We start from the raw sequence: 15,425 nt of genomic DNA on the forward strand, positions 1-15,425 counted from the left end.
AATAGCTTGTCTCCCTTCAGAAAGAAGGGCCAAATGGCCAGGGTCTTTCAGCAATGATTAGGGTGACCTGTGCTGCTGCAAACAGTACAGCTTGCCTGCAAACTGAGTGAGCTTAGCAAGGATAGGGTTGGATGTGCTTTGCTGGGAAACACTAGATACGAGTAGTAACAACAGCTGCAGAAAGCAGTGCATGCCAGAAATGAACGACAATACTCCAAATGTTAAAAAAAAATTATATTGTAAGTACAGTACAAAAAAAGTTTCTGTGTATAATTGTAATGTAATCGGGACCAAACAGCAAAGAAATAACAAAAATATAAAAACGGCTAAGTCTTGCCAAAGTTTTCCCTATAGTACCAAATACCACAAGATACAGATTATACAAAGTGTACAAATTTTAATACAAAATACAATACACCAGGGTTGTGTGTGTTTTTCACTCTTCAAGAGTTTTTCATTGTACAGACAACAAAGCTAAAGCTATCCCCTTCTGTTTCTTCGAGAGCAGATCTATCCCTTCACCACAATGCTCTCAACTGTAAAGGGCTGGAAAAAAAGTTATTTTGTGCCGCTCCCAGCAGCAGATGGTTCTGTATGGGCTAGGATCCCTCCTGGGACCTTCCTAATTCTAGGCTCACTGGGATTTGTCATATGTTGCTAAAACGTGTGTTCTGGTCCAGTGGTCTGAGAACCTTCTGCCTCCTCCACTAACTGACTGACAAAACCTCTCACTGCGCTGAGAAAAACTCTGTAAGAGAGAGACTACCTTGTACACAGGCACATCTGGGGAATACATAGTGAAGAGGTATTGGGAGAAAAACCCTCCTGCACACCCAAGGATTTAATTTACTTCCGATTTGGGGCTCAGCCAGAATGAGGGACAGTTCACTTTCAACTATCCTGAAAAACAGAAGCTGGACTTACTTGGATGTAAAAAATGGCTGTTCTGTAATTTTAAAACTTTCTTGTTACAGAGCTGGAAAGGTTTGAGTCAAACTATATTTCAGTTTTTCTACCTTCTTTCACAAGATGTCCTGTTTTTACAAACACTTAGAATCTTCCTGGTGTTTTCCCACATATAGCTGATTCCTGCAGGAACAGGTGAGGCAAAGTTGATTCCTATTTTCCACACACTGTTGGCTGAGGGAGGGATTTTTGCTTTTAAATTATGTATATATATATATATATACACACACACAGAGAAATATACAGGATAAATTAAATCTGTTACAGATATCGGTAAAAGTTAAATACATGTGATATGAACACCACATAAACATATAAGACAGACAAAAGTCTAAACAGGAATCAAGTCTTCTTCTGCATCTCCTCTTCTGGAGGAGCAGAAAACCAAACTCCAAGTATGTGGTTGGAAGGAAGAGGAACCGATCCAATCAACTCACATGTGCCTTACTCAGCCGTAGCTGCTTCAAACTGGTCAGCAGTCACTGCCTTGCAGCAGCACCACAGCTCTTTCAATAGTGCTGGTGAAAGGGATGGGGGGTGAGCAATCTCATAAAACAGGTGCAAGATGGGCAGAAGCAATCCAAGTTTTTCCCATCTGCTTCTGCACTCCTCTCCATCAAAGCAGGCTGACCATGCCCTGGAAAAAGCCAGCAGGAGGTTCATTCTCTCAAGCAAATGCAGTTGGTTGATACATTGTGCTAATGATGATTTGGGTATGAGTCCACAAGAAAAAATTAAACTTGTTGACATCTTCTACTTCACTTCAAATGCCAGCTACCAGACCAGCCAGCTGACACTGACAACTTTCAGTTATTATTGACTGAGGAGCGAGGGTTGGAGGAAGCGACCAAGAGGCAAAGACCTCTGTATCTTTAATCAGCTATCCAGCTTTCCCCTCAAGCAGTGGATTTTAAACTGAAAAAGAGTTACAAATACGGCTGGTGAAGAATTCAGTTCTATTCCTTGGTCCAAAATATATTATCATCTCTATCTGCCCATAGAATATCAGAATACTTTAGGCTGGCAGGGGTATCAGGAGGTCATCTGGTCCATCTCCCTGCGTAAAGAAAGTCCAGCTAGAGGAAGCTGCTCATTCAATTTTTGAAATCATCAAGAATGGAGAGTCAAGAACCCCTCTGGGCCAACTTTCTCATGGTGACAGCTTTCTTCTTTACATCTAGAAGTCCATTCTCTGCCTGCTTCCCCCACTAAAGGATCTGAAATTAAGGCAAGTATCTCAAAAGTCTTCTGAATTCTTCATACAAAGTACTTTCAGACTGGAGGACATTTCACCCAATGACACAAAAGGGTTTTCTCAGCTTAATTTCACAACTTTTCATAAAATAGAAGTCAAATAGTTACAATCCTATGTATATACTATACACATATAAAACTTTAAAAGCCTCCACATGGAGCCCTTCAGGAGCGCCGCGTAGTGCATATGTACACAAATCAGTTACGCAGAGGTTGAGTACATCCCAGGATCCTTTTCCATCAAAGTCCAGGCATGATGTAGGCAATGTTGTCTAGTGTGTTTGACTGGGAAAAGAAATTCAGTATTTTTTTAGTGTCAGGCAATAACTCCAAATCCTTAAAAATTACACGGATGAGGGTAATAAGCATATTCACTTGTCTTACAAGTGATGGGACAACCAAATCTGCCTGTCGATCACTAGGCTTATTTTCACATTTTTGGAAATGTAGGTTAACTAAACATAAAGGTAGCCTCAGTATTTTTAAGCACCTGGAAACACTGAAAATGCTTGAGGCTTTCCCCAAGTGACTTCCTCCTTATGGACTCCATACTCTTATCTCTGCAAGCCACAGTAACCACATCACATCAACCATAGAAAAACCAGTGATGAAGGATTTGAGCAAGGTGATCAAAGTTGTAGCATATAGAAAAAAATTACTTGACTTTACACTCATAATTTCTCTATGAAATTCTGTAGTGTAAAAGTAAAGAGAAAAAGCCTTAAATGCACCTCAAAAAGGGTGTCAGATGGGAAAAAAAAGTGCTCTTCAGTTTTTCTTGCAAAACATAACACAATTCTCAGAGTAAGAATCTTTCCATGCACCTCAGAAAAAAAGTCCCCAGCTCTATGCTTCTTCAAGTGCAGTATTTCAGTAAGCTCAAGCCTGTGGCTGGATAGCCAAAGGCCTTAGAACACCACCTTTTAATTGGAGGAGCTAGAGCTGTACCAGTTGTGATTCTAGAAGTTAACAATGCCACCTACTGCCTGAAAGATAAAATGCATTCTACACGCAACACAACTGCTGAATTTTATCCATTTCTGTTATGAATCTGACAGTAAAATTCAGAATTATTTATTTATTATCAACTCCTGAACACCAGTTTTCAGAATTGAAGGGTAGGTGCTTTAATTCACCTAAAGCTCCACTACTGCTTATAACAATAAGTTGATCATGTTTCCAATAGACCCACCATTAGTCACGTGGTGTCATTGCACTTGGCAAGCAAGAAGGAAAAAAGCATATGATTTTTCCATGGCTTAGGATGGGAACATCCCACTGATTCAGCTTTTGTGCAGAGAGCCAGTTTGTGGGAGCTCACAGCCTAAGCTGTCAACTTTGTTCCTGTTGTTAACAGTCTGCTCTCAGAATGAATCAATGTTTAAGCTGCCCTATTATGACATGCCAATTCATAACCCATTTTTGTTGTTCTCTCTGCCAGATTTGTTTTTAGTCTCTCAACTTTTGCAGACTGTATATTTTTGATCTTTGCTTCTATCCTTCGCTGCTTTATTCACGTCTCCTGTTGGGGATGTGACTCCCAATTCCTTTATGCTGCTGCCATCTGAATCTGTCACATCAGGCTACATAGATGCCACAAGCTGTTGCTAAATCAGGGCTCAATACTAAGGGTAATTTAAAGTGGAAAAGAACTTGTAGCTATGCAGTTCCTTAAAACAGGGACTATTTTTCTTTCCTCAGAGAAGGTTTCAGCCACATGTAAAAGACCCTACACCATCACATGGGGAATATTGACATCACAAACTATTTTTTATGCTTCTAAAGGAAAAATAGCTTGTGTGATACAGAGCAGCTAGAAGGGGGGGTTTATGTTTACAGAAAATCAAAACTTTGAAAAATAGTGGTACACGTACTGGCACTTTGATTCACACGGATTGACTCATCACTAAAACAGAACCTACCCACACTGCAATTAATGCTACAAATATTAGGTCAGTTGCCAGTGGTAGATAAAAAGTTACACAGTATCATACAGTGGTAACATATAACCACAGGGAACTCACCAAAACGTGCCTCGGGCAGCCATTCAGCTCAGGCAGTTGTGTGGTCAGACATGCCAATGGGCCCAAAGCACAGATGATTGAATCTAGAAGTACTGACAAACTTCCTGAAACAGCCACCATTCCCTGGTAATAAAGAAAAAAAATTGGATGGGGATGAGTGGTGGAACTGATGGTTTTCTCAACTGTATCACTCCTCATGCAGATACAGTATCTTCAGCTCCTCTAGTCCACTTTCACTATTTACACAGTAACAAAACTGTGCCTTGTGCTTCACAGGGAGACTGCTGGGTCAAAAAATTTAAGAATTCAGTAGGCAACATACTGATGCAAGAAAAAGGTAGGGAACAAAAGAAAAGGTCAGAAGGTTGTGAGTTGCATAAAACACTGAATTCCCCAAATTTTTGTAATGAACTCTGCCATTTCATACCATCTATTTTGTTAACCACATGAGTCCTAATGACAAAAATTTTTGATTTACGAAGTTTAAAGAAATGCTATGTCTGTAACAAATGCTTTAGTCATTGATATACTTTCAGGAAGGGGAATTTTGTGCCTTTCTGTACTCTGGTTGTTCCTCTGAAAATTACCTCAGTCATCCCAAAAACAAAATGCTTGTTTTTATCAGCAGTGAAATAAATGTTCTTGCAAGCACAGTACGATGAGATGATCACGCTACCCATAAAATTCAGTGGTATTATTTGAGACAAATATGTGTTCTGCTTAGAGTCTGGGCTGAGTTCTGAAAGTGCATGTGTGTATGTGCATTCATAGAATCACTATCATTTACCAGTAGGAAACCATTAAAATATGACATCTTCTATTACTAGGTAAGTTGAAACAATAGTAGCCCCTGTCCAAAGCACTGGCAATATGATACTGCCAGAAAACTACCATAAACAGCAATGCATCAAAAAAACATGGCACACCACCTCCAGTTTCTCTTCCTAAATGAAAATCATTGGTTAAACTTCTAAATTAAATAAAATAATCATCCCCCACAATCCAATGTGTAGATCACAGGACATCACGGTGACACTGCTGGTTACAGACTCACCTCTGTTTCCTGCAGTCTGTGTCCAATGAGGCTCAGGGATTCACCCAGCAGCTGTAAGTGTGCAGCTACATCAATAGGATCTGTCTCAGGGGCTTTGGCTGGTGAGGAAGGCACCACCACGGTGCTTGTGGGGGATTTCTTATGAGGGGAAATCACTCCTGTTGGAGAAGCTGGAAACATGCAAATTAAAATTCCATATTCATTTCTTTCACTGTTTTACTTACAAGCCTATTTACTTAGTAAAGTTCAAATCTCAAAGGCATGAGATGCTTAAAGAGTTCTGCGGACCCAATCCTGTGGTCTTTGGAGTCAAAGCTTTTTTTTCACATGTACAAAGCATCTACCTCAGCTGAATGCAATTGGGGAGATTTGGTATCAGTGATGCCAAACCAAGAATCAATTTTCCTCTAGCAGCAAAATTAATCCCACTACAACTTCCTTTCTGCCTTCTCTTATTTTACATTTCAATCCCTATAGTGCTAAAAACAACGCCGTTCTATGAATTAGACAAGGAAATCTGTATGAAAAATGCTGATATCATTCTCGCTCTCACAAAAAAATTGATTTGAGTAGTATGGTGATTTAAATGTCAAACCTTGTGAGAAAGCTGATAGGGATGTGAAGCAGGTAAGGACGTTTGCTCCTTATTCCACTGGCAACACTATCTTCCCTGACCAAGAAAAACAATGAGGGCAAATAAAGTGCAACAATTACCTTTCATTTTTGGTGCACCATCTGAAGATGATGCCTTTCTCTTCACAGTAGTGGCCTCTGCTTTATTCTGCTTGTGTTGGAGATACTGAGCTTTCTGTTTCCAGATCTGTAGTTATCGTGGTAAGAAAAGAGAGATTCATAACATTAGGTAATTCTGCTACCTGATGCCAGGACCTGGAGGCAGAATGATGTCATGTAGCTAACGGGTGAAGCAATACCATGAGAAGGAAATGAAGGCTTTTATGTTTGCAAGGGCAAGGTTTCCATACTTTCCATCTTTACATACTTTGGGGACATAGGTAGCATATTTCAAGGTATGGTGGCAATGCTGCCAGCACATTCTGATCTAAGCACCTAGTTTACAGAAATCATTTTACAAAAACATCTCACACGCACACCCACCAGTTTGTCCTTCTCAGGTAGCTGCTTCCACACTTCTGCCAGTTTTTTACTTAGCTCTCCAAAATCTGGCAGAAAGAAAGAAGAAAAATGTTTAAAACAAATTAGATCATAAAATCAAGGAGAGAACATAGGAAACTTACAGGCCCATCCATACACATTTAGGAAGCAAGCCACTGCACAACTGGAACTCTCCACGCTGTCCTGAAAATGAGTGCCAGTGTGCATTCCCATTACTGTTTAAAATAAAAAAAAAAAAAGCTGATACCAGGAATATGAAGTGACAGTGTATTTGCAGGACAGTGACACAATAAAGGTAAGTCTCTAAGTAAAGAAAGAGTGAGCTAGCAATTTCTTTATCCAGACTCATGGCTTGGTTAAAATGTAATTATAATACAATCACAAAATCTTTTAGGAAGACATTTTTTACAGACATTTGGAATGGGCTGCCCAGGGAGGTGGTGGAGTCACCATCCCTGGAGGTTTTTAAGATAAGACTGGATGTGGCACTTAGTGCCATGATCTAATAACTATGGTGGTGCTGGATCAAGGGTTGGACTTGATCTCTGAGGTCTTTTCCAACCCGGCTGATTCTATGATTCTACAAAAATCCACTCCTGTCCCCTTTTCCACCTCTTACTCTAAGTTGGCAGATTCTTTGCATTCTGTCAAAAGTAAGGGGTTGGTCTGAAACAGAGATATGTTCTCCTAATTAATCTGACTGGTGTATAAGCAAGAGAAGAGAAGGCTCAATTATTTTCTTACCTATTCCAGGGTGCTCAGACACAATAGTTGTACGATACTCTTTACAAAACACTTGATAGGCAGACATGTTTTTCTTCTTTGGCTAGTCAGAAGAAGAAAGGAAACAAAGATTTTTAATCCTGATGAGACCTTCTCCAATTTAATAAGAATTTGGCATTTATTGAAGACCTAAAGAAAAGTATGACACTTAAATCAGGAACCTTAAAAAGCAGTGTTTTATATGTTCTGGCTGAATTCAGTGTTTATGAAAGCACAGGAATCAGCCAGAACCAGTGTTAGTCCATGGCTTATCTTACAAAGTTCAACAGCAACCTGCTATTCTAATTTCAGGATCAACATCCCACTCTGTTAATGTAGCTCAGTTTTAAAACTTAAAATAAAAACCACTATCTGTTATGTTATTCACAGTACCTATTGTAGATCTGTCAAAACAATTCGGTTCTCATGATAATATTTTGTTCCATTTCTTGCATCCTTACAAAGTATTTCAAATTGGCAGAAAACAGACTGTGTAAGTACATTGACAGCAGAGGTTTTGCAGTTGCCAAGCTATGATCAAGGAAAACTTCCCAAATAGAATAGGATAATGCCTGAACAGATTTGGGCTCTGTCTGACCATTTCCTCATACAAAGCAACATTTCTCTATCTGAGCATGCAGAAACTGCTTTTGCCCATTTATAAACTTACACAGCTAGTTACATAACTTGCAAACTTGTTTGTATGCTAGTTACCATTTCTGCTACTCATTTCTTTACACAGTAACCATGGAAAACTGAATTTATAAGTACAGGACAAAACTGGGAACATGGTAATCTATAAGAATTATAATTTCATTGAATACAGGAGTAAATGGGTAAATATCTTCACTTTTCATCACAGGAACTGTGATGATGGACTAGATCACTAGTCCAAAAGTCTGCCTGGCAATAGCTTGAACCAGTCATGTTAGAAAATGATGCAGTTGTGCTTGATACCTGACCTGTACAAAGCAAAATTAAGTATAACCTTTCCAGAGAACCTCTATCGGCTAAAGACTACCTGTGCCACAAACCCAAACCAACATATGTTCCTTTTGCTACAAACAGAAATCACAGTGGCTGACTGTTTTCCAAACATGCTTCAGTGAAACCATTGATAGTGGTATTAGTTATCCTTCTGTTTCAGTTTAACATGCCTTTGTAATGGAATGCCTAATCCGCCATTACCCACCACCCAATTTCTCTTTTCCCTCCAATTTTTCCTTACTTTTTCTCTTTCTCTTTCCTTTTCCTTTTCTCTTTCCTTGTCTTTTTCTCTTTCCTTTTCTCTTTCCTTGTCTTTTTCCTTTTCCTTGTCTCTTTCCTTTTCCTTCTCTCTTTCCTTTTCTTTTTCTCTTTCCTTCTCTCTTTCCTTTTCTCTTTCTCTTTCCTTTTCTTTTTCCTTTTCCTTGTCTCTTTCCTTTTCTTTGTCTCTTTCCTTTTCCTTGTCTCTTTCCTTCTCCTTTTCCCATTTTTCAGCTTTGTCTTTCTCCTTGTCTTCCTTTTTCCTCCTTTTCTCACCTTGACCATCTGAGTGAAAAACAGCAGGAGGAGGTGGAGGAACAACATAGGGGGTACTGGGAGGTGGTGGTGACACCCTTACTTCTGCTACCGCCACAGGAGAATGCCCAGAACTCTTTTTAGACTTAGAGTGCTTCTTCTCTCTGTGTTTCTCCTTGTCCTTTTTTTTCTTACTTTTTTTTGATTTCTTCTTCTTCTTGATTTCCCGGTAGGAGTCATCTATCACTAGCTCTCCAGCCTCCAACTCTCCACCAGAAGAAGAACCAGATTCTGGTGGTGCTTCCGTACCTGGAATCTCATACTCACTTCCGTGGCCCTCTGAATGAAGGGAGGTGTCAGCACCAAAACTCTCAGAAGGCGGATGTGAGTCAGAAGGTGGTTTGTGCTTCTTTCGGGATGACTTCAGGAAGCTCTGCAGTTCATGACCCAGCAGAAATGAGCCTTGCTCATCTCGAGCTGATTTCTTTGAAGATTTCTTTGCAGCTGCTGGTGTTGAAGAGTAGGATAAAGCATCATCATCTGCTGCACTACTTTTCTCTTTTGGTGAGAGGATGAGCTTCATCTTCAAGCCATCAGGTTCACGAAGAGTAAGTGTCTCTGTGTTCACATAGAGAGGTTTCATTTTTTTAGATTTGTGGGAGCTGCCATCGTCCACTGAGTGTTCCCCACTGCTCCCACTCAGCTTTTTCTTGGTGTGCTCCTTTCTGCTTTCAGAATGGCCAGAGGAAGAATGAGATGATTTTTCAGAGGTCCTCTTTGAAGACTTTGAGCTTGTGGCCAAAGGTGAGGTGATAGCCTTGAGTAAATCCATGGTTGGATCAGCTGAGGATGGGCTAGAAGCTGCTTTTTTCTTCTTCTTTGATGGTAGATCCAGAGGCGAAACACCTGAAAAAGATGAAGAGAAATTTACATCAAGATGACTCCCTTAAAGACAGCAAAGAAGGGAAGTGGGGATCCTGCAAGACTTACAATTTACAGCTAACAGATTTACAGCCTGGCTTAAACAGAACATGCCTCAAGACTGCAGCCAGCTCAGCATGGTCTTACTGATACAATTCAGAGGCTGTAACACCCGAGCTGGTGTTAAAAAAATTTAAGGCAGGAAGACAGTAGGAAAGTTCCGGAAGTTTTGTCAAACTCTATTCTATTGTGAAGTAACTTATTTTGATAGAAATATATCTTACTGAGCCTGAAATTACACCTTGAGTGCAAGGTTTTCATGCCATTTTTAGCTAATGTGAGACCAATTGATTGAATATATGAGCTTTTTCATTCTCTAGACAGATTTCTTGAAATTTCAGCTTGGCTTTCTCCTTCTATTGTACCAAAAACAAAATTCTAAACATGTTAAGCTTTTACGAGGTGAACTGTCACCTTCTGGCCAACTTACTGTGAGAATAACTGAGCAGAAAAGCAAATGCCAAATGGGAAGGCAAGGGTTAGAAAGCTACAGCTTGTCAATGAAAAGGGGGTGGAAGATCTCTACCCCCAACAATGGCAACTTGTTGAGCTAGACTCTGAAAATATAATTCCCTAATCTTCTGCTGTCTGGTGCTGATCAGCGTCGGGTTTCCGAATACTTGTTCTAGACAGGTTGACTCCCCATAAAATGCTAACCATAAAGCTTCATGACACTGGTTTAAGAGCATCCTTTCCTCAAAGTCATGATCTGTTAGCCCCTTCCCTGCCTGATTACTATTTTACCTCTGTAGCAGAACTCATCGGAGGAGTGCTTTTTCTTCTTTTTGTGAGGTTCTGTCCCCGGAAAAAACTCACTGTCCTGGAATAAGAAGAAGAAAGTTGCTGACAAAAAAGAGGGAAATAATATGAGATTCACACGGACTATTAACATAGATAATAATTCGTAGGAGATATCAAGAGTTATCTGTACTACTGTAACATCAAGGAACCCTAGGTATGAGCCAGGATCATCATTCTGGGTGCTGAGAGGAAACATGCTCTGTCCCCAAGAGCACACAGTGTAGGTTTAAAGTAAAACAAAACTCAAGTTATGAGGAGGTGGGAGAATACAAAAAATGATATTAGTCAGGATTGGTTTCAGCACATCAGTCACCAGATCAGCATCAAGCTTTCTGTAAGCATTGCAGCAAAACAGGGTTTCAAGCAAATTGAAAGACATATCTCTAGAGGGAGGTCCCCCCAAAGTGAGAGGAGCAATGCACAAGAAAACTTGAAAAAGCACATTTGAAAATGTTAAGAAATGGGCAGTGAAAGCTAGCTGTTGGAGATTAGCAGTTCATGTTTAATATGCTAAATAAGATAAAAGAACTGACAGGAGGTACGAAGAGATGACAACTAGAATGGGCCAAAAATATGTCCTTAATATGTCATGTCCCCTAATTATTATTTGTGTCTTGACCAATTTACGATCCGAAACTGAAGCTCCTCTGCAGAATTCATCTACATGGTAAAAGAATTTTAAATTAGAACTTGTTTTCCTGATTAAAAAAAATCACAAGGTAGTCACCTTTGAACTAACAGCAGAACTTTTAGCTCAAAGAGGAATGTTTTGCAGAAACTTAAGTTGCCACTATGTGATTTCAAAAGTTAAGGCCCCAAAGAGGTGAACAGGGCAAGTTCATATCTCTCAAGAGCTATTGTTTCAGGCTGTCTGCAGAATCAGGAAAACAACAGTGCATCAGTTAACATTATACCCATCCTTTCTTGGCTACTAATACAACCATAAATTCCAAATTATTTTTATGTGCGTAAGAAGTTATTCATGGAATCTCATGACTTGCAAGGTTCTATATCAAGACTAGGACAACATCCTACTACCAGAAAAATCAGAATCAGTTGTAACTGAGATTGACCCCCTCCTTTTCCCCAGGAAAGTTACTGAACAATACAGGACATGATTAGCTGCTCTTGCTGCCTTCTACATGCATTTCTAAATTAAAAAAAAAAAAGAACAAGAAACCCATTCCATCACCAGCTTTACACACATCCTTACACCTTCAACTTTTCCTCTGAGGCTTTCCTACCTGAGTTGCTACCTCGTCTTCCTCTTGCAGCAGATCCTTGTAAGAGCGCTTCTTCTCTCGCTGTATCCTGCTGGTTGCCAGCCCGTCATCAACACCTCGGTGACTCTCTAGGAACTCTATCGTTTATGTGAAATGGGAAAAAAGGAAGAAATGAAACACTCCATTAAGGAATGATAGGTGTGTGGACCACGCACAAAATAAGCGAACAGCAGATGCTGGCACTGAGTGATGTGCAAAACTCAACAAGCACAGGGGCCTAAAGGGGCCTGTACTGTCTGACCACAGAGATGGGGCTCGGTGCTCTAACACTCTAACACAGTCACTCCAGATTTAATTTGTAACCCTTGTATATTCCTTCCTAAAGACAAGTGGACCTAGAAATGTTACCATGACTAAACTTATCATTACTGCTGGTCCCCAGTTCCATTGACCTGGCAGGGAAAAGAAAGGCTGCAGTGGCACAGTTTCCAGTCAGGGTGTCTGCACAAGAAAATACCACCCATTTTTCTCAAGTTCTAATCCCAGTACTTCACACCTGAAAGTCAAGGGCTTGGGATCCTCCAGTAACTTGGTCAGGTTAAATTTAAGAGCTCCACAGCACATTAGCTTCTGTTCCCACTCTGACTGCATGGCCTGGCAAGGCTGCAGAGGGAGGGCACCCTTTTTTTTTTTTTTTTCTGCAAATCTCTCTGAGATTATGAAGCAGTCATACCTTCTTTCTTCTTGGCGCCATCATAAGCCATGGTGGTCCGGCAGGAGCCTGTGAATGAGTTGCCACGTCTGGGCTCCTTCCCCCGTTCCCATCTATAGGAAAAGGTCTGAGAAACAGAGAATGAAAATAACTCTCCCATAAAGAAGAATCACTATGTAAATTGGGAAACTTTCTCTGAACAAAGTGAAGATTCTCTGGAAGACAGTGTGAAAGGAGTCTACCTCTTGGTGGGTTTTTGTTTATTATTCAGGCTTGACAGATTTTTTTTAAAGTAAAATGGATGTTGTATTATTTTCAAGATAGAAAAAGACCACCTCTTCCGTATAAAGTAATTTCTTTACAAAAATAGAAGAGGGTGAGAAGGCAACTGAATTTGATTTTTATGACACACAAAACTGTACCCAAACTGTGTCAAAGCCATTTTTTTGTCAGGAGCCACTGTAGCAAAGATTAGGATGTTTTAAAAGAGATTTCAAACCCTTGAATATCAGATAAAGTGAGGGAAAAGAAGGGATCAGGCAGAAATCATTATATTACAAAAACCAATAATTTAAAATCATTTTAACTAAAGGATCACACGTTTTGTAGTAAAGGTGTGCATCCTTTTGATGTGTTTCCCAATGCTACCACTGCAGCCATTCTCAATGCCAGCCTGGGAGAGGGGATGGAAGAGAGCACTCCTTTTCACTAGGCCTTCTCCAGCACCCTAACCTCTGCCAGCCCACAGGTTTCAGGCCTCCTCTGAGTCACCCTGTTCCACAGTTATTGGCATATAAAATGACACTACCATTATGGAATAGCCACACACTGGATTTCGCAGAGCAAACAACTTTTGTTCTTCAGTCAGTGACCAGCTTAGCAAGAAAAGATCAACTTTCTGCTCGTAGGTGATTAAACCAATCACACCCAACTGACTCTGTGTGTTTGTATGTATGTGCACACATGTAAACACTCAACGATGAAGACCATGCAGCTTGTTCATTCCAGCTGTCACAGTAACTGTGCCACACTGAAGTTACATTGGAATGCTTGGGGAGCAGGGAATTTGTGCTTGTACATCCCTGCACACCGCCCAGTTTTACAGACAACTGGCTAATGTACAATGTACAACATATCAATTTCTATAGTGGTTACTCAAGTGACATAACAAAGTCACAACTGAATCAAGCATGAGGGTACACAGGAAATGTTTCTGCTTAAATTCATAGGCATACACGTTACTTCTTCAGCTTTTGGGAACCCATCCATCACAAGATGTCAAGTCAGTATTCCAACCCCTATCCATTGCCGGTAGCAAGCACAGCAATTCTGCCAACACACAAGAGCACTGCACATGTATATGCACTAGAGCACTACACTTTGCAATAAAAAAAGGCATCTTGCTACTTGTGGGCTCAAGATCTTGAACCAGATGTTGTCAACATCTCGTGATGTTCATCTGTCAAAGAGACTTCTGTGGGAAGGCACACAATATTAAAGCGTTATGCTCAAGAGGGAAAGGGCCTAATACAGATACTGCTCAGCAAAACAAAGCCGGAGACAGTCATTCATGAATGGATGACCTGGAGAAACTGGGACTTCTTTGCAGCTACATGCATACCTTTTACTCTATTTTCAATCTTACCTGCTTAGCAGGTACAAAGGTTGGTAGATACTGCTCAGAGGGGCTCACCACCAGAGGGGCTCCCACCCAGCAAACACAAAACGTACCCTTAATTAGTTTCATCCTATAAATCCTAATTAGGTTCCTCTGCTTCGAATTCCTCGGTGTCAGCAATGACCGCACAGGCTCGGTGAGGAAGCTCTCCTTCCACGTCTCCCGTTCCTTAACGCACACGCCCGGGGGATCGAGCCCCAGCCTCGCTGTCCTGCATCCCCGGGGCCCCGCACTTCGGTCCCGCCGCCGCCAGACCGCGGGAAGCGGCTGCCTCGCCTCATTTCCCGCCGGCGTTCCAGCTCCCAGCCGGGCCCGAGGGACAACCGGCACCGGCCCCTCCGCGGGCACCGGCCCGGCCGCGCATGCGCCCCAGCACCCCCCGGGCCGGTCCCCGCCACCGCCTCCGTTCAAAGCGGGCTCGGCTGCCCCGCGCCCCCTCACCCGAGCACGCTCCAGCCTCGCGCCAGCCCGCGGCTCCGCTCGCTCTGCGGCAGGCCCGGGCGTGCCCCGGCCGCGGGGCGGCCTCACTGGCGACACGGCCCGGCGGCGCCGAGCCGCGGGCGCAGGGTGGGCACGGTCTGCAGCCGCCTCACTCGGCCTCGCCGCTTCCCGCCGCGCCGCCACCCGCCGCCGCCATCTTGGACTGGGAGACAAGGGGCCGCAGCCAGGGCCGATCGCCCGAGCACCGAGTGCCTCCAACGCGGCGCCCGCGGGGTGTGGGAGAGGGCGGGGCGTGGCCTTGCCGAGCGCATCGATGGCTGGGTGGGAGTCGCACATCCCTGGGACACACGGGCGGGATACGCGCGGGGCACCCCAGCACAGTCCCGGCTCTCACCCCCACCAGCACCTGTGGAGCCCACACCCACCTTCCCCCTGGCTTTGGCGCAACCTCCTCCTCGCGTGTGTGCGTCCCGGCACAGCTTCCCCGTTCTCATCGTCCTTGTCTGCAGGAGACTGACCTGGCTGGGCTTGCAGCCTGGCTTAGTTGTTGGCTGCAGCCTGGCTTAGTTGTTGGCTGCTCGTGCCTGCAGCGGTGGGTCAATGGGAAAGGGTGAAATCCTCTTATTAAACGCTTACTGAGCCAGCGCTTCCATGAGATTAGTCACGCACGCACAGGAACGGGCACATCTCCCGCAAGGCCATCTGATTGCCCGAGGAGCTGAGTGGATGCGCGGCACAGGTGGAGAGTCAGGACCAGCCGGGGCAGAGAGAAGCACGTCTGAACAGTACCCTCGGGGCTGCTGCCGTGAAGGCATCACGCAACCCACACATCCATTCTGATCAACTGTACAAAGGTAGCAGGCAAAAGAAAGGCAAATTACCCTCAGCATCTTCT

At 42.7% G+C, this 15,425-nt stretch overlaps 1 protein-coding gene across 5 annotated transcripts; it reads right to left on the bottom strand.

Annotated features, from left to right (window-relative positions):
• Nucleotides 1-221: 221 nt before the first annotated feature.
• On the bottom strand, nt 222-14,741 carry HMGXB4 (HMG-box containing 4). 5 transcript variants are annotated; one of them, XM_051784583.1, is made up of 12 exons: nt 14,531-14,659; nt 12,433-12,538; nt 11,721-11,836; nt 10,420-10,495; nt 8,467-9,600; nt 8,423-8,430; nt 7,177-7,258; nt 6,415-6,479; nt 6,013-6,118; nt 5,299-5,468; nt 4,245-4,367; nt 222-2,505 (listed from the first exon to the last, which is right to left on the bottom strand). In XM_051784583.1, exons 2-12 carry the CDS (start codon nt 12,461-12,463, stop codon nt 2,461-2,463), a joined length of 1,956 nt encoding a protein of 651 aa, XP_051640543.1. In that variant the 5' UTR covers nt 12,464-12,538; nt 14,531-14,659; the 3' UTR covers nt 222-2,460. The 5 variants fall into 5 exon arrangements, with proteins under 5 accessions (XP_051640543.1, XP_051640546.1, XP_051640542.1 ...); XM_051784586.1 differs by having other exon boundaries at nt 8,423-9,600; nt 14,531-14,741; XM_051784582.1 differs by lacking the exon at nt 14,531-14,659 and adding an exon at nt 14,143-14,267 and having other exon boundaries at nt 8,423-9,600.
• Nucleotides 14,742-15,425: the final 684 nt, after the last annotated feature.

Source organism: Manacus candei, unplaced genomic scaffold (genome assembly GCF_025592945.1).
Source record: "Manacus candei isolate 608988 ecotype Guabito, Panama unplaced genomic scaffold, ASM2559294v1 h1tg000018l, whole genome shotgun sequence".
Taxonomy (NCBI): Eukaryota; Metazoa; Chordata; class Aves; order Passeriformes; family Pipridae; genus Manacus; species Manacus candei.

Coding starts and splice junctions, on each gene's coding strand:
- HMGXB4 (XM_051784586.1), bottom strand. CDS start 12,463: ATGGCTTATGATGGCGCCAAGAAGAAAGAAG. Junction 6,480..7,176: donor GTCTGAGCACCCTGGAATAG/GTAAGAAAATAA, acceptor TCTTTCTGCCAG/ATTTTGGAGAGCTAAGTAAA. Junction 4,368..5,298: donor ACAGACTGCAGGAAACAGAG/GTGAGTCTGTAA, acceptor CTTTATTACCAG/GGAATGGTGGCTGTTTCAGG.